Genomic DNA, 21,525 nt, shown 5'->3' with positions numbered 1-21,525 from the left:
TTCTGATGGCATATTCATGTTTAGCGACCCCAGAAACCCGTAAGTAATACGTTTGCATCAATTTAATACCGAAAGCACTCGTAGCTCCAGAAGATGACGTCCCTTGTTGTGACATTGGGCACCAGGTAAACCGGTGGTCTATTCTGATGTCATATTCGTGTTTGGCGACCTCAAAAACCCCCGAGTAATCCGTTTGCACCAATTTAATACCAAAAGCTCTCGAAAGTCCAGAAGATGACGCCCCTTGCAATGACCTTGGGCACCAGGTGATCCAGAAGTCTGTTCTGATGCCATATTCGTGTTTAATCACCTCAAAAACCCCCCGAATAGTCCAGTTGCATCAATTTAGTGCCGAAATCCCTCGAAACTCCAGAAGATGACGTGCCTTAGTAGCGACCCTGGGCACCAGGTTCTTCGTAGATCAATTCTGATATCATATTCGTATTTAGCGACCCCTAAAACCCATGAGTAATCCGTTTGCATCGATTTAATGCCGAAAACCATCGAAACTCCAGAAGATGACGTCTCTTGCCGTGACCTTGGGCACCAGGTGATCCGGAGGTCAGTTATGATTGCGTAATCGTATTCAGTGACCCGAAAAACCCCCCAAATAATAAATTTTGTTCCTTAGTATACTCATTTTGACTTTATTTTTATATTTATGCAATTTTAAATGCATTTTATGCACTTTACAGTGCAATTATGCATTACCACCCTTTTTGAATAGTAGACTTTTTTCCTGACGTCATCCTGAACATAATGCAAAAAACTGCAAGTCTCTATGTGCTGTATTTAAAAATTTATTTATTTTGTGCTAAATGCCCTCGTCTATAGGTCTGGATCCCGGGTATCAAAAAAAAGTTGATTAATAGCAAGCTGAAAATTTGTTAATAGCTTAACGGTGTCTAGTCGGACACATTTTGATATATGGGAACACTGGAACAGGGGAAGTTTTAATTATTGTCGAACAGGTTAAAAATTTGGAACGTCAGACTACGAAAACGTCAGATGTATTTTGTCCGATAGAACTTCCAATTGATTTGTTACCCTTTCATTATACTCTCATGCAAAAATCAGACTGCTATTACTAACCAACATGATTTATGTCATTTGACATGTTCTTCGTGTTCCACTCATTAAAATGCCCAGTTGGTGATACACACCAGTCTGAATTTTGCGTGAGAGTTTAATGAAAGGACAACAAATCAATTGGAAGTTCTGTCCGACAAAATACATCTGACGTTTTCGTAGTCTGACGTTCCAAATTTTTAACCTGTTCCACCATTAAAACTTCCCCTGTTCCAGTGTTCCCATATATCAAAGTTTGTCCGACTAGACACCGTTAAGCTATTAACAAATTTTCAGCTTGCTATTAATCAACATTTTTTTCTTATGCGGGATCCAGACGTAGCAGTGGGATCTCGACTCTGTATAAAATATTTATATAATTCTGGTGTTTTAGGGTAGAGCGGTCCAGCGACCAAGTAATTAAGCCAGTGAATCTAGAAGCGCTAACGAAGTGGGTGGGCAAGATTCCAGAAGACGTGATCCGCGACATGGCAGACATCGCCCCCATGCTCTCCGTCTTGGGCTACGATCCGTACGCCAACCCCCCCAACTATGGCCAACCCGACGCCGAGGTGGCTCACAAAACCAAGGAAATCCAAGAAAACAAAAACGTGTGGGACAAGAAGGCCCAAGAGATGTTGTGGAATTTCTACACAGAGCCGGATCCGGCTATAGATAGGGAACCTAGTGACGATCCGAATAGTATTACTTGACGGCTGACGTTTTAGGCCAATCCGGGAAGGTTTTAGGGGGAAAAATACTGGCACTGATTTTTTTAAATCATAAGTTTACAAACAGCCGAACAAAGCTTTATTGTACAGTTACACATTTTATATAGAAACGAATTTATTGTATAATAGTAGTATTTGTTACATATGTTTTGGGGAGAAAATCAGGAAGATAATTTGAATCCTTCGTCTTGTTTTTCTTTTCATCGTTGATAATTTTATTGTTCAATTTTTGGAGCTTTTAATAAATTTCAGTTAATTATTCTGGTAGATAACTGTGTCTACTTGTTTTAGCTCTGTTTAATTTTGTTAAATATTTCCTAGTTTCTTCATTTTTCTCTAGCTATCTGTAGTTTGCTTTGTATTTGCTAGTTTTTGTTAGTTATTTTCCCTAGTTATCTGACGGTTTACTTAGTTTTTCTTATTTTTTTCTTTGTTTCTATTAGTCTAGCAGTTTTTCATAGTTTCTCTTTAGGTTCTCTTTGTGTCTCGTAAGCTGTTCTTTATTATATTGAGTTTTTGCAGTTATCGTTAGTTTTTTTAACAGTTTTTCTTTAATTTCCTTAGTTTTATTTACTTTTCCTCATCTTTTCTTATTTTTCCATAGTTTTCTTTATTGTTTACTCCTCTTTTAAAGTATGAGTTGTAGTCCATTGACATGTTACAGTTTTTAGGCCTTAGCGAACATTTTTCAGAGGACTCAATTTTATTTTTTTTTAATGTGTAGGGGGTTAGTATAAGTTTAAGTTCAAGTTTGTGGGGTCGTCGCCCTTATCCCCCGGCCACCATCGTGGAAAAAGGGGAGAAAAGAGTGTTCGTGCTGTATCACGTAATACTAAACCCTACAGAAAATTTCCACTAAAAATTTATTTAATTCCATTAATTTATCGAGGTTTTACAGAGCTCCAAAATTAGGTTTTAGTTTTCTATTATATAGTTTTTTATTCGTATAATTTTTCATTTTGTTAACATAAGGTAGAGTTTGGAGGCGCGTTTTTTTACGTGTTATCCCCATTAGGCCTAATCCACAGACACTTTCCATTCGAGATAATATTGATCATAATTATATACAGTAATCACAAAAAGTATCGCATAATTTTTGAAACAGAAAAAAAGTTTAAAAACAAGTTTTTAATTTTTAGAGGAATGTTATAATACTCGTCTTCTTTAAGTGTCCACAAACCCATAACATTTCAAGTTGAAGCCTGTTTTTGCAGAAAAAAAAAACAGTAACAAAACGTTGTTAAAACAGAATATTTATTTTGGACATTATTTGTGTTCAATAATTTGATCTGTGCACTATGTCTGCTGAGTTTTCAATGAGGAAGTGCGCTCTTACAAAAAATGAGTACTATTGGATATAAAAATTGAGTTAATACTCCCAATCTTAAAGTTTGTATTTTAATAGTTGTGACACAATCATGGGGCAACCGGTTTCGAGGCTTACAAATTCTGCCTCATCATCAGACCCAGTACATAAAGTCTTCACAATTACAAACTACAAGCTAAAAATCACAAAAAGACAAAATTGTACATATATAAAAACAACTATGTCTTGGTTAAGGGTACCAAAGTCCGAAAATTGAATTTTTTAAGTTTTTTTGGGTTATGATTGAAAATTATTCTCTGAAATCATCTCTTTTCAACGATATATAACACATTATAGTATAAAATATCCATGGTTACAAAACTATTTGTTTTCTGAACGTCTGCACTCAACTTACCGTGTACCGGTAGCTTTATAGCGTATTAGAGTGTTTTATGTTTTTGCGATTTCCCGAATACTAGTTTTTTAATTTTTGATGTCAAATATCTCTGGATCCTTAGAAGATAAAAGGTTCAAATTTTTACAGTAGTTGTAGATGGACAATATCAAGTGTCGCGTAAAGGTTTATCGAAAAATATACAAAAACAAGTAAAATAAAAAATAAAATCTAAACTTTTTTGGGTTTTTTTGTAAGAGTATTTTAAAAAATTTTGAAATAAATGTTTCTTTCACTCTAACTTTACAAAAATCTACGCGGCACTAAAAAATATATCTAATTTCAAAATAACACAAAAATTAGGTCTCTAAGTGCTTTAGTTACAGAGCTATGTAACATAATGTTAACATTGTCGTTAAATAGGACTTCGGGTGCCCTTAAAACAAAATAAATACATTAAGCAAAACAACTGTAGAGTATTGAATTTAGTAGTCTATAGAGTATAATATATTGAGACATTTTGCCATTGGGATTGACCAATCTGATGAGATCCCTAAGAGATGCTCGAATAGACTCACGGTACACTACTTTTTACCTTAGCATTGGAAAATGTATTGAAACAGCTCGACTGGGAGGAAAAAGGTCTAAACTTTGATGGTGTACGTTTGAGTCATTTGAGGTTTGCGGACGACATAGTATTATTCAGTACAGATATTAAGGAACTGGAGCAAATGATGAAGGAACTAAACCAGCAGTCAAATAAAATAGGTCTCAAAATGAATCTTCAGAAAACAAAAATAATGAGTAATGTACAAACTAATCTTGTTATTGACAACGTCAGTCTTGAAAATGTAGACCACCGTATATATCTTGGACATACCATTAAAATCGGCAAAGAAAACCAAATAGTCGAAATAAAAAGACGCATACAATTGTCTTGGGTAGCTTTCGGCAAGTTAAGCTTTATCTTGAAGAATAGAGATATACCAATGTGTCTAAAACGTAGAGTTTATGACAAATGTATCTTGCCTGTAACTACATATGGACTGGAGACCATGGCCTTTACAAAGAAAACCTTAGAGCAGCTCAGTACAACTCAAAGAGCGATGGAGAGGGCCATGCTAGGGATTAGTTTGGGAGACAAAATTCGAAATATCGACATTCGTGAAAGAACAAAGATTACTGGTGTCGCAGAACGTATAGCAAGGCTCAAGTGGCAATGGGTCGGACATGTTGCCCGAGATAATCCCGAAAAATGGACACAGAGACTAACAAACTGGAGACCAAGAGAGAACAGGCGAGGAGTAGGCAAACCGCAGAAGAGGTGGGCAGATGATATCAAACAAGTCGCGGGCAAACAGTGGATGAGAATTGCCAAGAGTAGAAATCGATGGAAGCAAATGGAAGAGGCCTTATGTCCAGCAGTGGACGAACACAGGCTGAAGAAGAAGAAGAATCTGATAAGAATTGCTTGGTATATAATATAATATATGCTACCATCAATCCTTAAGTGGTTAAGGGTTGATGGAGTCTTGATAAGATGGTATATGATCAAAATACACATAAAGTTATTACTAATAGTGACAATTTTTGTCACTGATATGTAAGTATAATTTGAATAATTTTGAGAAGATCTATTAAGTTCTTTTCATTACCAAGTTTATCTTGTAATAATGATTGTACAGTGCTCTTATTAAACTTTATATCTGTCGATTGGTGCTATTTCGTGCGCCGCAAGCGCACTAGGTGGGGGAAAGGGTCGATGATAAATTAATAATAATAGTGTAATGTTAAGAAAATGATAAATTTATTTAAAATGACATGAATAAAAAAATATGTTCTTCTTCTTCTTCTTCCTCTTTATAAGCAATTCTGCTTGTTCATTGGCGGATTGGATACCTCTATGGAAGGTTGTCACTCCATCTTTTGCACGGTCGGCCGATACTTCTTCTGCCGATTGGTGATTTATCTCGTGCTATTTTGACCACACGTGTCTCCTCCATTCTGGTTATGTGGTTGTTCCATTTTTTTTTCTATTTAGTGTCCATTCGTTTATACACTGTACGTTACATTGTCTTCTAATATCTTCGCCCCTCTTTCGTTCTCTCAGTGTTTCATTCTTTTTTTCTATTTAGTGTCCATTCGTTTATACACTGTACGTTACATTGTCTTCTAATATCTTCGCCCCTCTTTCGTTCTCTCAGTGTATTCTTCTCAGTACTCTCATTTCTGCCGTTTCCAGTAGTCTTTGTGTTGTGGCTGTATCGGGTCTTGTTTCTGATGCATATGTCAATAAAAAAATATATAATAGGAAACTAAGCCGAATGGTTCGTTTTTATCGTATTTTTACGAGTATTCAAGAACCCTCTCAACTTCGGAGCGCTGAAAAGCGCAGATAAATTAATGAAATTAAACACACTGTAGTAAAAATTATTCGTTGAAAAACCCTCTATAAAATTGCTGCAATGTAATTTTTTATTGTAAAATAAGCAGAAAAAAATTATAACGCCCAAAAAAAGAAGTGTTTTAAAATTTTTAGTTAATTTTTATAGTTTATAACTTTTTTATTTTCCATTCTACGATAAAAGATAATACAAATAAAGTTGTAGACAATTTAATTTGCTGCATATAATGTCTTGTAAAACTTTCTGTGGGTCTTTTATTATGAGATACAGCGCGAAAACCATTTGGACCTGTTTTTCCAAGATTTTTTCCAAGACCCCACAAACTTGAACTTTAGCTTATACCCTACACTTCAAAAAAATGAAATTGCGTCCTGTGAAAAATGCAACTCTAAATATAACTTTTCAATGGACTATGAATATGTTCTACCTCTTTCTTCCTTAAAAAAGTTCTTCCTTAGTTTGTAAAATATAATATATTATATCGGATTTTGGTACTTACGGTCGACTTTGCCGGTATTTTTTCTTTTTACTAATGTTCAACGCACTGGCGGATCCAGGGGGGTGTCATGGGGGTCATTACCCCCCATAATTGTAAACCCACGTATCCTAAGGTTGGTAAGACTAAGTCACCTTGCATCAGAGATAGGTAATTAAATCACCCTCAAGACCCATGACCCCCCCCCCCCCCAAAACAAAATTTCTGGATCCGCCACTAGTTCGACGCGACTGATTGGCCTAGACTAGCTGTTAGAAATAAATGAAATTCGTTTGTGTGTGGACCATTTTGGTGATACTAATAAGTTGTGATGGAGACCGACAGTTCATGATTGTTGAATTGGTGTTTTGCTCAAATTATGGAAATAGGCTACAGACGAGACCATGCAAATATAAATTCAATCAAAGTAGGAACTATACTTTGTAGAAAATCTAAAATTGTAATATAATGCCTGGTTTCACAAGTGCGGCTAACTAATGCAACATGAACTTTAGTTCTTTAAAGAATTTTAAGATATTCAGCCGTGTGATGGATGACCGAAGTTACCTTTAACGTAAAGTTATCCTGTAGTTAAGTTATAATCCTCGAATTGGTGTGATGTATCATATTTAACTTAACTACTTGCGTTATTTCTTGACAGTTCTTGAGTTATCTGGTATATCAACTGTTATCAACTGTTATCTGGTATATCAACTATTAAACCTCAAGTTATGAGATAACTTTGTAGTTATGTAAGGATATGTAAGGTTAGGTTCATCTTTTGACTTGTTTTTAGACAGAAATCAAGTGAATTTAGAAGCTTATAATTTAATTATAAAGAATAGAAGGGTAATACAATTTTAAAAATTATACAATAATCAAATCGAGAGATATAAGTTGAAATTTTATTTTAAGTACCTACTGAGCTTCCTATCCAGAGTTGCCAGATGATGTTTTATAAATCCCCCACTTAGAAACTGAAATTCCCTCAAATTGAAGCTCAAATACCCCAAATTTAAATTTTTGCCGCAGTTTAATAAATTAGTAGTCAAATGAAGAGAACAGTAAACCAAAATTATACTATCTACTTATCAACGAGGGCCCTGGAAATAATTAATAGTTCCTATCGTCGTCGATTATATGGGAGTATAATATACAGTTCTATGTACATTCACAAATTTAATTTACCATGAGCCCTTAAAATCCTCCATAATTTTCCGCCTCCAAAAAATCCCACTACAATTTCTGCTAAGAAAAATTTCCCTAGACGCTTTCAAATTACCCCAAAATTGTGGGAAAATACACCAATCTGGCAACCCTGTTTCTTCTACCGTTTGAAACACCACCGAACCCGAACAGCTGTTTGCTGTTCGGTCATCGACGGTGGCCGACGATGGGTTTTTACTTTTACGGTCATCTACCCATCCTGTAGCATGTTCCGAACGATCTCTCGCGCTCACTCCAACTTGTACTATTTCTACATAAGGTTCTCTTTGTTACGTCAAACTTTGTTCCTCAAATGTTATTTCTAATGTAACGTTGAAAAAATAACTATCTCATAACTGTGAAGAATACATCACACCGAATTTTACCTAAATAGTTATGGGCATCGTTATACCTGAGAGTAATCTTAACTTTTACTGAAACGTTAAAGATAACTTCGGTCATCCATCACACGGCTGATTGTCTCGAAAAATCAGTAAGGAAAATCTAAACGGAATTTATGACAGTTGAAATTTAAGTCAAAATATTCCACAATACTAAAGTAACCGTCAACTTCATGTTTCATTATATAGTTAATTAGGCGTCAAATTAATTGATTTTTGTAAAACCGGGTACGAATCAATTAATAGATAGATATACAGTCGGAAAAATGAAAGAATACCCATGGACTAACATATATAACACGCTGTATTTTCCTGTCACCGTATCACAAAGAAAATTGCCCAGCGCAAGTACATGACGTAATAATAATTATTACATGTACTTGCGCTGGCCAATTTTTTGTGTGACACGGTGACAGGAAAATACAGCGTGTTTTATATCTTCGTTCATGGGTATTCTTTCATGTTTCCTACTGTATACAGGGTGTGCCACAATATTTTTAAATTGCAAAATAATTTTACAAGATAATTTATTAATTTAATAGGACCTTCCTCTGTATTTTCAACATACCTACTTGAAGTTATTAACGTAATCGTTATGCTATTATGATGTAGCATTATCGTAATTAAGAAAGTTAAATCGATACAGAGTGTCAGTTATTTATTATTATCTTCTTTATATTCAACCAACTCAAAGAATAATCAAGGTGTCTGACCAGATACACTAGTCAAGAAGCGGAATGGTCTCCACACTCAACATTGACGTCTCGAAGAAGCCTATATTCGCCACTCTTGGCATATCTTGCAGTATTCTTATTAACAATATCCATTTCCGGACCAATCTTTCTGAAGTTCCAAGTAATGTTCACAATGCTCCTTAACACTTCATTCTGGAATCGATGAATGAGGTCTAAATTACTTTTACTGGTACAACCCCACGGCTGACCCATAAAATTTTCGTATCTACGTAACCAAAGAACATCCTGGTTCTGAAATATCCGAGAGTGGTATCAAGAGACAAGATATCCGCTAATCTGTTTCGAACTGCCGTAAACAAAGTTATTATTACCAATCTTATAGCCAACGTTCGATAATCGGACAAGGTACTGAAAGAAAAAGAAGGGAATAGTGACGATGATCGAGAAAACTGCTACGAACTATATACGGAGGAGTGAATACAGTGCAGGACGAAAAACAAGATCAAATAACGAGATAGCAACAATCAATGAATCTAAAATAGCGACATACATAAACGCATATAGAATAAAGTGGTTTGAGCAGATTGAAAGGATAAAAATAGTCCTAATATAAAAACTATTAGGAAACTACGCAGAAACCATACAAAACATGAATGAAAAGTGTGAAAGAAAATATAAAACTCTAAAAAAAGAATGTGTGTACTTTGTACGCACGTAAGAAGTTATACTAACTTCTATTATATGATTTCAACGAAATCAATATACTTTAAACAGTTTATTTATATTTAATTTTAATATTAAACTAATTTTAATACTACTTTCCAAAAAATTTTATTAAAACAATACCAAAAATTAAAAAAATAAAAGAATAAAACACACACAAACACCTTGAAAAATGCCACAAAGAAATGATTTCTGAACAATAATTGTTGCCAAAAATTTTAACTAAATAGGTACGTATTTTCTAAAAAAAATTATATAATAATATACTTACAATTATAAAATGTATAAAAAAAATAATAACTTGCATTGGGGATCGAACCCGCTTCCCGTCGATCGAAAATCAAAGCGATTTCCCATTGCGCCACCTTCGCGTATCTGTCATGTGGGAATATACACCAACTGAACGTTTACACCATAAACTTTTTGACAGTTGCTTATTACTTATATGAATTTAATCAAATTATTAGTTTGATTTTTGTCGAATTAAAATATTAAAATACAACAAAATATCAAGTAAGAAAACGATATATTAGATGAAGATTTGTAGAAAGTTTGTTCGTAATCAAATTATGTACATTAAAGCATTACCTTTTAATACGCAAGTACATTATTTTTTTACATTTTCCAAACGGGTATGAAGATATTTTTTTTTATTACAATACAACTGACACGTTTAGAATTACGTACCTGTGGCTTTTCAAAACTATTTAAAAAGTCACTACAATAATTATAAACTTGCTTTTGTTTCTGTCTTCACAACAATAAAAACTAATATATTATACAACATTTGTTTATCGATAACCTCCATATTGAACAATTATTGACAGATCATTTCAATACCTAATCAGAGCCCGTATAACGACTAATACCATACTGCCGGTGTGCGCATGCGCCCAGGAAAATAAAAATTCACTCTCGCGCCTGAAGAAGTATAACTTCAAAAATAAGAAATTGGAAAAAATAAACGATGTAATGAAGAACTACGTGGAGTTATAGCGTTGATTGATAAATATACAGAGTTGAATGATAAATATACTCTGTATATTTATCGATCAACGGTTATAGTATAGTATATAGTGAAACCATTTAGTTGCGAGAAAAAAGTCAAATCTTTGTATATTATAATGGAATAACGAGCCGTGCGGTACATCTTTTCAATATGATGCAAGTCTTAGAAACGCCGCCCCTTAAGTATTATTGAAACTTAACTTTTATTTTTTTTTGAAAATATAAATGAACCTACACAAAATAAAGGAAAACTTTTATTTTAAAAATAAAACATACTTTAAATTAAATGAAATATGTATTAACATTAAATAACATTTACAAAAATTACAATTTTGCCTTCTTTAGTGACTTTAATTTTGGCAAACTCGTCAATCAGATTGGTTAAAGTAGGAGGTAGTGAGGACTCTATTGAAATGAGTGCTATTCTTTAATTTTGTTTGTCTTATGGAGTTTAGTAAATCATTTTAAATTTTGAAAAACTTCTTTACCCACTAGCTACCGAGACAGGGAGTGTTAATAAAATTGATAATTGACATATTTGTAATGTACAGAAAAATTACATACAAATAAAAAAAACGATCAAAATATATTCAGTAGATCCCAAGATATAGAAAATGATAGTAGTTTTAAGTTGCCTTTTTTAGTTTTTGAATTCGTTCATTTGTCGGCTCCCAGCCCCCCTTCACTTACCAGGAATAGTCACCAATTGAATTACATTTTTAAAAATTCGTGTAAAATACCAGCTTTTCTAATATGTAAAAGGATTTTTTCTACGGACAATATTTTAAAAGTTATTCTTAATGTTTATAAACTACAAAATTTCAAAAATTTGGCATTAGGATTTTTGATTATAGTAGATAATTTTTTATTTTTTTAGTACATTTTGACAGCATCAGTATTCTACTTTCATTTGTTATTGCAAAATAAAGGTCTCTGGGATAAACAAGTAGAATAACTCTTAAACTAATTAATGGAACGGTCTCAAATTTTGACGGTTTGTTAAGTACCCCAATACCCAACTTTGGAGAAACACTAAAGTTCTAAGGTAGTTTAAGGCTATGGGTACATAATTCTCAAATATTTTACGTGTATCCCTACTTTTTCTGTCTTTACACGGCAAATTACGTGTAGTAAAATTCACACTGGTATGGATATGTAAACATTACTAGAATGTCATTCTACTTGAAAATGTCATCATTAATTTAAAGAGATGGGTTTCGAATGTTCTTGGATAACTGTTATTTTTATAATTGCAAATTATTAATTCAGTTAATAAATGGGATAATTTTTTCACTAACTATGTATTCATTGTTTGTAATAATTTATTTGTACAAAAAAGACTAATACTCAATCGAGAAAAGAGGAAAAGTGTTTAAGTGATTTTTTAATAATATATTGTTATGGAACGCTTACAATTTTGAACATCTTTAACAACAAAATACTTGGATCACAGAATATATTATCCTGATGTATTCTCTGCTTGGATCTTCCACAAATAATACACAATAAATAACTTTTTATTAAGTTCACGTCTTAAATCAATTATTTATCAAATACACAATATCAATAATATTTAATCAATAACTCAACATATTCCCGATGCAATGTCAAATATTTAAAATTGTCACTGATTGTCAGTGTCTGACTGATAATATATGCTGACAATATTATATTCGGCTGAGTGCGTTGTAAGGCAAAGATAGATTTGGAAAATATTGCCACGGCATTGTGTTCATTTTTTTCGAATCCTGAAAAAACCAATAAATATTTTTGAAAAATTTAAACGCAGAATGAAAGACTAAATTATTACCGAGGGCCGAAAGTCCCTTAGAATAAATAAAAAGTTTATTTTGAATGATATATTTGAAATTAAAAATCACACTAAATTTTCTCTTAGTTTTTCACCCCTGTTACTTATTAAATTAAACATTGTAGAAGTTCTCAGGGACTTTCGGCCCTCGCTAATAACGTAATCTTTCCTTCTGCGTTTAAATTTTTTAAAAATACTTATTAGTTTTCTCAGGATTCGAAAAAAATGAATCCCCATTTGAATAGCATTGCAGCCGACAATACGTACCGATCCTCTTAAGTAAAAGTTATTAACAAATAACGATTTTCACTTATTTTACAGTTTGCGTAGCAACAAATTAATTTTTTAACTGTCAAAAATCGGCATTTTGAAGGTTTTTTAATGTTCTAAAAAGTTAAATTTTGTAATTTTATGTCAACTATTTAGCTTTTGAATGGGGTGCAAAAAATCGACAAAATTGCAATTTTTGCACTAAACTGTTAATAATTAAAAAACGGACGTGAACTCTAGACACAGGAAACAGGTAGGTTTTCTTCCTATAGGTCTACAATAACTAAAATAATAATCAGCTACCTGGATCTTTGAATGTCCCGAACATGGTCTATTTCTAGCTTATTTTCCTGGAGTATTGGCAATTTTTGCTATTTCGACAATTTTGTTTAAAATAATATTACCCGTTAAACTTATCAATTCATCTTACCCACTGTTGCTTAAATAAGTCACAAGCCATGTATCAGACTCTCTTTGAACTATCCTGATATGCTCTTTCATTACTGGATCAAACTAAGAGAGCAATTATTGTACTTGGACTTAAAAAAGTTTCCATTATTAGGTTGAAACAACTAATCAGTTGTTCCACGTAAAGCTATTGTGAGGCCAAAAGTCTAATTCTTTTCAAAATTTCTCTCCAATAATGTTGAATTGTCCATTATTATATTAGATTTTACTGATTATGCCGCCCCCTTGTGATGCCGCCTGATGCGGCTGCCTCACCGCATCATATCACGGCACGGCCCTGGGAATAACGTATAAGTTTTGCTACTAACTAGAAGTTTGTTATGTGAACAAAGATTAAATTTAATATAATAATAATCCTCAAGGAATCCTTGGATAAGGAAAATGTTAAATATATTCAAACGCCCTCCACTAACAACATCTAGCCGTGTATAATAACGGTTTACGCCTGATCAGAATAGCGCCCTTAGTGAACAACACAATAGCTGAACTGAAGCTTAAACCAACATTATTTGTGCGTGGTTAGTCGAGATATATGGGTAGGTGGAACGACGAATATATCGACCTATTTGTTTATTTGCCTTTGTGTAACTAAGACATCGGGTCCTGCACCATTGTCCTTACCGTTCGCCGGCAAGTGATGAATATTGTTGAATTCGGTTAAGGCGAGACAAGTGCATGGTCTGGAGCTATGCTGTTTTTGGTTTCCGCAACATTTTTCACATGTTAGAGATGCCAGAGAAGACTAAATAATAGTTTTACAAACTAACGCAAATTATAATGATAAATAATGATTGACACAAATCGTAAACAATCCTCTTCAGATTGGTTAATAGAAAGAACATAATTACTCAAAGAAAATTAGTTTAATAGTAACCTGGACGAACGATTTATAGCACTAGAATTTACTACTCATCGTCAGGTCCCTGATAATAAGTTTACAACTACCACAAAAAAAAAATTTAGCTGTTATACCTCAAAAATTATGCCATTATTAAGTCATAGATTAATCCTATGCCGGTGGTGTGTGTTGACGGAATTAATTAAAAATAATTGTAACAACGAACAGTAATATATTTATTTATTTTGGGCAAACCAGCGTGGTGTTTTGCTTATATCTCGAAAGGGTATTGTTAGCGAGAGCGAGGGTGTGTCTGAATCGTTCGCATGCTGTGTAGAGACTGACTTGCCGGACCACCAACTATATGTCAACGGGTTTGCGGTTTTGCGATAATTGCCAGAAGGGCCATAAATTACTGCATCTGCCTTTTTAAAGATGAAAACCATTTGTATTTTAAGAAGTTGACATGAAGAGTGTGGCAATCTGGCATCGTAATCAATTAGTGTTTCCTTGAAAAAAAAACATTAATTTTGTACAATCTTGTTGTTTCGTTTTGAGACAAGTTATTAAAAATTAAGAAAATAAAATTAGCAAAAATAGTAATTAAAGCGTATCGCTATAATCCTTTTGTTTTTTGGCACTGCCATACGAATTCTACATATCAAACGGCAATGCTTGGAAGTGTTGCGATCAATCAGTAAATAAGAATTGTTCCTCCCACTCAGTTTTAAATTCACGAATCGAGATATCGTCCTCCTATTTTTATTTTGAAGTTAATGGATTGCTCTTGATCGTGTCGAAAACAACTATTGTCTTCTTCTTCTCTGTAGTTCCTTCTATCGGAGGTTGGCCATCATCACAGCTATCCGTACGTTATTGGCGGCAGCTCTGAAAAGATCTACTGAGCTGCAACTATACCACTCTCTTAAGTTTCTCAGCCAGGAAATTCTTCTTCTACCTATAGATCTTTTACCCTTTATTTTACCTTGCATTATGAGCCTTAATATCTCATATTTCGTAAATAAATTTTAAAACACTATAGCTCACGCTGAGTCAGCCCATTGGCGGATCCAGGGGAGGCTCCCTCTCATACCAAGTTATATATAAAAATTATAAAAAGATTCATTTATTTTTCATACAAATTTAGCCAATCGCCCCCCCCCCCTCTTGACGATGTTGGAGCCTGCTGGATCCGCCACTGAGTCAGCCGATCATATCCCATGACACATTATCGTAATTATAATAGTTGACAATGGCATGGATAAACGATGACTAAGGCCCGGCGCAAATTGAACCTAAGCCAGACACAACCTGCGTCGGCGGGACAAGTGACCCGTGCATTTATTTTTTTAGCGCTACTTCTTCTTCTTAAAGTTCCCTCTCCTATCGGAGGTTGGATATCATAATGGCTATGGTCACTGTGTTTGCTGCTGCTCTGAACAGTTGTAATGAACTACAGTTAAACCATTATCTAAGGTTCCTCAGCCAGAAGATGCGTCTTCTTCCTATGCTTCTTCTTCCTTGGATCCTTCCTTGCATAATAATTCTCAGCAACTTGTATTTTTCTCCTCTGGTAATGTGACCCAAATATTCCAGTTTTCTAGTTTTTATACTCTTCATAATTTCTAACTCCTTATTTAAACGTCGCCGTCGTAGCACTTCAACAGTGGTAATCCTTTGAACCCACTGAATTTTCAATATTCTTCTGTAACACCACATTTCGAATGCTTATATTCTTCTTATGTGTTGTCTATTCAATGTCCAAGCACCCCAAATTAAACCCAATCCGACCCAACCGTTGGCTGTCGCTGTGGCGAATAGAGATGGGCAAAATCAGTGCGGACTTGTAACGGTTACTTTTGATACCGGTTCTCAGTGGTACTGAGTACAAATACTGATTACAAAAAAATACTGATGTATCTGATACTTGTACTGAATTGAGTAGGCAACGTAAAATCGGTATTTCCGTACTTGTAACTAGTAACGTTTTAAAAATATCTTACACGTCCCTAGTAGTCGTAGCGGTATGACTTTCGAAAACATCGAATTTGATCACAAGCGGATGCATAAAAAGATATTGAGTATTTTATTTTTGCACATAATACCTACATATTTAAAATAATCTCTCCCCGACTGCTCGGTCATAACTCATATTCCTCAATTTACTGCTCGGATCACAATCATTTACAATTACTGCAGGTAACACTGTATAAAAATAACACTATCTGCATATTTCGTTTTTAATTTTTAAGCATAAAAATGTAATATGTAATACACAAAAATGTAATATGCCGACAAATGGAATTTGAGGGTAATACGATATTTTTATCGATCACGGTTTTAAGTAACATGAATAATTTTTAACCTTATTTTTCTAATAATGTGTTTTTTCTAAAGGCATAACTTTGATTATTAATTTCGTATCGCCGCTTATTTAGTCTACCAAAAGTTATCAGAATTTAATGACAAAGACAACGCAGTTTTCACTCGGGGTATTGACTATGCTAATATTTTTATTTATCATAAAATCATAATAAATTGTGCTTAGGTACCATCCGTATTCATTTCAGATAAGTTCATCTCGCAAACAAAAACAAGTAAAAATAAACATCTGGCGGTGAGTCACGCGTCCCACGGCCCAAGAAAACTGTACGCCGATGACAGTCGTTCCCAAGCGCGACCTGCGAACGAATACACTGATAGTAGGATGCGCAGAACTGTATACGCAGTTAGCCGGTGCAGGTTGTGTGTCGCTTAGGTTCAATTTGCGCCGGGCCTAAAGTGTTTGGGCCAGATTGCAGCTGCTGATTTAGAGTGAGAGCCAGTTACAAGATGAATTTTAATTGGTTTTGATGTAATTTTTTTTTATTTTTCGAAGTTTTCGCGTATTACTTCTAATATTCCGCTGTACTGCTTTGAGTTGTCAAACCTCCCCCTTCACGTATTTCACTGTGTATCTGACAGTCTTACGTTGATCCATATCCGTATCTGATAGTCTTATGTTGTTCTAACAATAAAACACTGAAAACGTTTGTTTTCTATACTTCCACAAAATTTATTATAACTAAGTGACTACAGCTGTTTCGGCAGAGTGCCTTTCTCAAGTGATTTAGTTTACTATGGGTTTGCCTTTTTAAAGTCTTTAATTGAAGAGGTTGAGGAGTAGCTGTTTGTCTCAAGTTGGTCATTCAGAATTATATCTGTATTTTTTCATTTATTAATTTCCATAGATTCTAATAAAGATAGCTTAAGGCCTTTATTTTGAATATGCAAAACTTGAAACTCTTCATTAAAAGAATGATTATGATCTAGAAGGTGAAGTGCGTATGTAGAAGTGTCTGTTTTTCTATTGTTGAAAGCCCTTTTGTGTTCTGCTATCCGTTTGTCAAAGGTTCTGCCAGTTTGACCGATGTAAGTTTTCGGACAGTCACCACAAGTTAGTTTGTAGACACCACTCTGTAGTTGTTTTCTCTTTCGGCTCTTATTGTTCTTAATATATTTGCTTAAGTTGTTAGTTCTGAAAGCTGGTGTTATTCCTTTCTTTTTTATGCATCTGGCTATTTTTGTTGTTATCTTGCCAGTATATGTGATAGAGCAGAAGGTACTGGGTTCTTTCTGTGGTAGTGGATAGACTAATTTCAGGGCTTTCTTATGGAGTTTTTGGTTTAAAATTTTATTAATTGTTTGTTCGTTATAGCCATTGTTTACTGCTATTTGTAAACCCATAGTAAAGGCAAACCCATAGTAAACTAAATCACTTGAGAAAGGCACTCTGCCGAAACAGCTGTAGTCACTTAGTTATAATAAATTTTGTGGAAGTATAGAAAACAAACGTTTTCAGTGTTTTATTGTTAGATAAAATTAACTTCCATCAAGTAACGGTCGAATCCATCAATTATGTTGTTCTATCCATATTAGCTCTTGTGAATGTCCTGTTTGATAAATATGTAAGAATGGGAAAAATGCACTGAATAATTTTGTTTTTTGATACCCAAGAAAGTTCCCATACTTCTTAAAAACTATAAAACTAACGAATCACGAAAAAATTTGCATGGTCTCCTTAAACCATGGGCCATTATTAGTAAATAGTTTATTTATATAAATTACCTGCTTCCATAATCTGATTTTATTTTTAATCAAGACTTAATTTTTATCAATATTAACAAAATGTCTATTAGATAAGTATTTATATTTTAATTGTAAAACAAAATAGGGTATTGTATCAAATTTTATTGCGAAAAAAATCAATAAAAAAACTCTTGGATTGTGCATTTAGTGGATAATTTATTAATACATATGCCAAGACCCAAGAAAAAGTTTGTGAATCTTTTTGATTTTGTAAATACTTTGTTAATTAAAACTTTGTTAACTTTATGAAATAATAGATTGATATATTCGATGTTTGAACAACAAAAACAGTGTGCCCTTTTTATTATTTTCTCCTATATTTCCTTTTCATACATTTATGGCTGTTTCTTCAATTTTAAACCTATCCTAACTATACAGAATTGTTTATTAGTCTCGTCAGGGTATAAAAAGACAAAATTTGAGAAAAGATACCTCTGAATATATTTGTATCTAAACTTTTTATCTTTTAGCAGTTAGTTCTATTTAATCAGTGACCAGAATATGGTATTGACTTCATCCGTATTTAAACGGCTTAGCAGAAAATGAAAAATGATAAGAAATAAATACATTACAACAAATTTGGAAACAAACAATACACTGAGATTTGTCATGTCCAAAACAAAACCTAACAACACACAAGAAAGATCAAAGAACTGCATCTATAAAATACCCTGTGAATGCAACAATTTCTATGTGGGAGAAACATCAAGACCACTAAGTGTCATGAGAAACGAGCATGAAACATACATAAAAAACAGAGAGTTGGTCAAATCACAAAATTAGCAAACATGCCTGGAACAACGATCACAGAGTACAATGGAAATATGCCTCAATAGTCATGAAAGAAACACAGCAAAAAGAGAAAAATCAAAGATGCAGCTCTCATCTGACTCAATGAAGAAAAATCTGTAGCATACCCATTCGCAGAATGTAGCAAGCTCTGATTGCCAATAGTATAAAAGAAGAAGTCACCAGCATTAGCGAATTGATAGGAAATCATTGACACATCATCTGAAATCGTACAACACACAATACGTAAACCCGCGATAAATGCGAACAATTTATTGTAACGATATATTGCTATGATTTATTGATTTTTTTTAAGTTTGCTTAGACGCTGCGATATATTGTCGCGATTGATTATAAACTGAAACAACTCGATCGTTACAATAAATTGATGCAATCCATGCAATCAATGCAATCCAACTTCAATGCCGATAAACCGCTGCGATATACCGTTTACACACAACGATAAATTGAAACAACTCGATCGATATCGATAAATTGCTAGGATTTATCGCGGTGTCTAAACGCTGCCTAATACATAACATAGAAACGTCACCCTCAGAATTATCATCTAAAAGCATGTCCTACAACATTAAGGCCAAGTAAGTCAATCGTCAATTTGGAAAACAGTAACCGCCAAACACCTTGGTTATAATAACAGCTCATCATTTTAAAGTAATACTATGAAAGCGTTTTCCGAGGGGAAATCGACATGTCAAATAACAATTCTTCTTTCGTCCATTTTTGGGCATTGAATTTGACGCGATAAAAACTTTGATAAGATGCTGGTTGCAAGTGATACAAAACGTGTGAAAGATATGAATTTATTGACTCTAAAACACTAAATTAAACAGTAAAATATAGGATAAGTCCACTTTGAACTGTCTAAAGTTTGATAAACACGACACGACCACTTTTAAGAGATTACGATGCACGCTAAGGGATTGTTTCACCCATATGACTTGGTCGTGGTGACTCGACACGTATGCTTTACGAACCTTTCTTGGGCGACTGCTGCTTGGCGATTGCCCTTATCGTATGAGGACATGTGGATATTATATTGATATAAAAATACCACGTTGCCACGTCATAAGAAAAGGCATTAAATTAAAGTAAAGTAGAATAGGGCATAAACAGACATGTCTCTCCCAATTCTATCCATTGATTTCTATCCTAAGCAACATACTTCCAATTGGTTTCGGCTATTTTTTAATATCATCTATCTACCAATGTCATCTGTGGTATTTCTCTTAGTCGTGTAACTTTTTAAGGTCTCCAATCTCCAATGCTGTGGCGTTGTAACGTTGGTCTCTGTTTGATTGTTGAAGCTCTTTTGAAGCTCCATTTGATTTTTGCATTTTTTGTGGTGATATCTTCGACTTTTGTTTTTGATCTTATCACCCAGTCGTTCCTCTTTCTATCTGACAGTCGTATGCCTAACGTCTTTTCTGTTGGGTAGTTTATTCATATTTGTCTTGGTTAGAGTACAATTTGACATCCATACGTTATGATCGGAAGGATGCACTGATTGAAAACTTTGCTCCTCAAGTATTGAGGTACTTCGCGGTTTTTGAGTATCCAACTTAGTTTTCCAAATCCTACCATGCTAGTCTTACTCTTCAATTGATCTACATTACAACATTAGCAACTATAAAACAATGGAAGCTTTTAAGTAGTATTTTTATTGTAAATAGATTTTTAATGTAACAATTTCTATATTTACCTACATTGTACATAACAAAATTTTGTGAAGAAAAAGATTCTCGTTATTTCGATAATGAACTGTGAATATAATCTTTTTAATTTTTAAGTTACAATGAATATTGGTTATGAGCATGTGCGCTCGTTGTATAATAACTTCCAGTTGATGTCAAGATTGACCAACATATCAGAAATTAATTTGTCACAGTGAATAGAGAATCTTTCATTTTATTCCTTTTTAAATATCCACTAGATGCCTTTATCCAAACAAAATATAAGTTGATATAAAAAATCGACTAATATGACGAAAAATATGCCGTGCATTTTGTACATTTTATTTATTTAGATAAGAACGACTGTATTTTGACTTAATATTTTTCTTTTTTTTTTTTGTCTGATGCAGACAAACAAATCAATTTTATGGAAAATAAATGAAAAAGTGTGAGTTTTTATGAAATTGGTAATTCAATTTCACATAATTGAACGAAAGTGTTCATTCGATAAGAATCTTTAAAAATCTAATTTGTTTAATAAAATAATTTTTAAATTCTAAGTTTTCGTTAATTATTTCAGCAATTACTTACCCTCCTTTTCTCCCATTTCCAGTGTGTACCTACGTGGTTGAAATATTACACGCTTTATAAAATAAGATTACCTAAGTAAAAAAAAAACCGTGGATAATACACGGAATACTGCCTCTGATGGAAAGAAGACGCTTCTGTTCTTTCATAATACCCGTTCCAGGATTCTGGAACTCTGTAACAACTTATAGTAGGGGAGGAAAGTATGCTAAATTTGCAGTTACTCGAGCGCGATGGGGACCTATTGGGTTGTGAGGAGTAGGTCCTAAAACCAAAAAAAGTTAAGTAAAGTTTTCCAGTAAAGTGAAGACTTTCCATTTTTTAATTTAATTTTCCATTTCCAACAATCGTTTCTTCCGATTATAGCGCCATCTATTGATAATTCGAAAAAATGTCTCGAATAAAAGTTTCTTATTTTTACGTAAGGAATCCAAATCTGCAATAAAAGATAGGGGCTCCTATTTAATATTTTAAAGTAACCCCCCACCCCACCTCCGTGGGGGGTCGTGTTTGGTGTCATTCCATAGATTT

At 33.7% G+C, this 21,525-nt stretch overlaps 1 protein-coding gene across 2 annotated transcripts in view; it reads left to right on the top strand.

Moving 5' to 3' along the window:
• The window catches only part of LOC114326709 (protein-tyrosine sulfotransferase), a 921,489-nt gene extending 900,523 nt beyond the window's left edge, over positions 1-20,966 (top strand). For both annotated transcript variants that reach the window (XM_050648297.1, XM_050648296.1), the window contains one exon: positions 1,463-20,966. In XM_050648297.1, the coding sequence (XP_050504254.1) occupies positions 1,463-1,781 (319 nt within the window). In that variant the 3' untranslated portion in view covers positions 1,782-20,966. The remainder of the gene's footprint in view (positions 1-1,462) is intronic.
• Positions 20,967-21,525: the final 559 nt, after the last annotated feature.

The sequence above is a fragment of the Diabrotica virgifera genome, chromosome 4, assembly GCF_917563875.1.
Source record: "Diabrotica virgifera virgifera chromosome 4, PGI_DIABVI_V3a".
Taxonomy (NCBI): Eukaryota; Metazoa; Arthropoda; class Insecta; order Coleoptera; family Chrysomelidae; genus Diabrotica; species Diabrotica virgifera.
The sequence above is the reverse complement of the archived record's forward strand: the minus strand, read 5'-3'. Positions and strand labels throughout refer to the sequence as shown.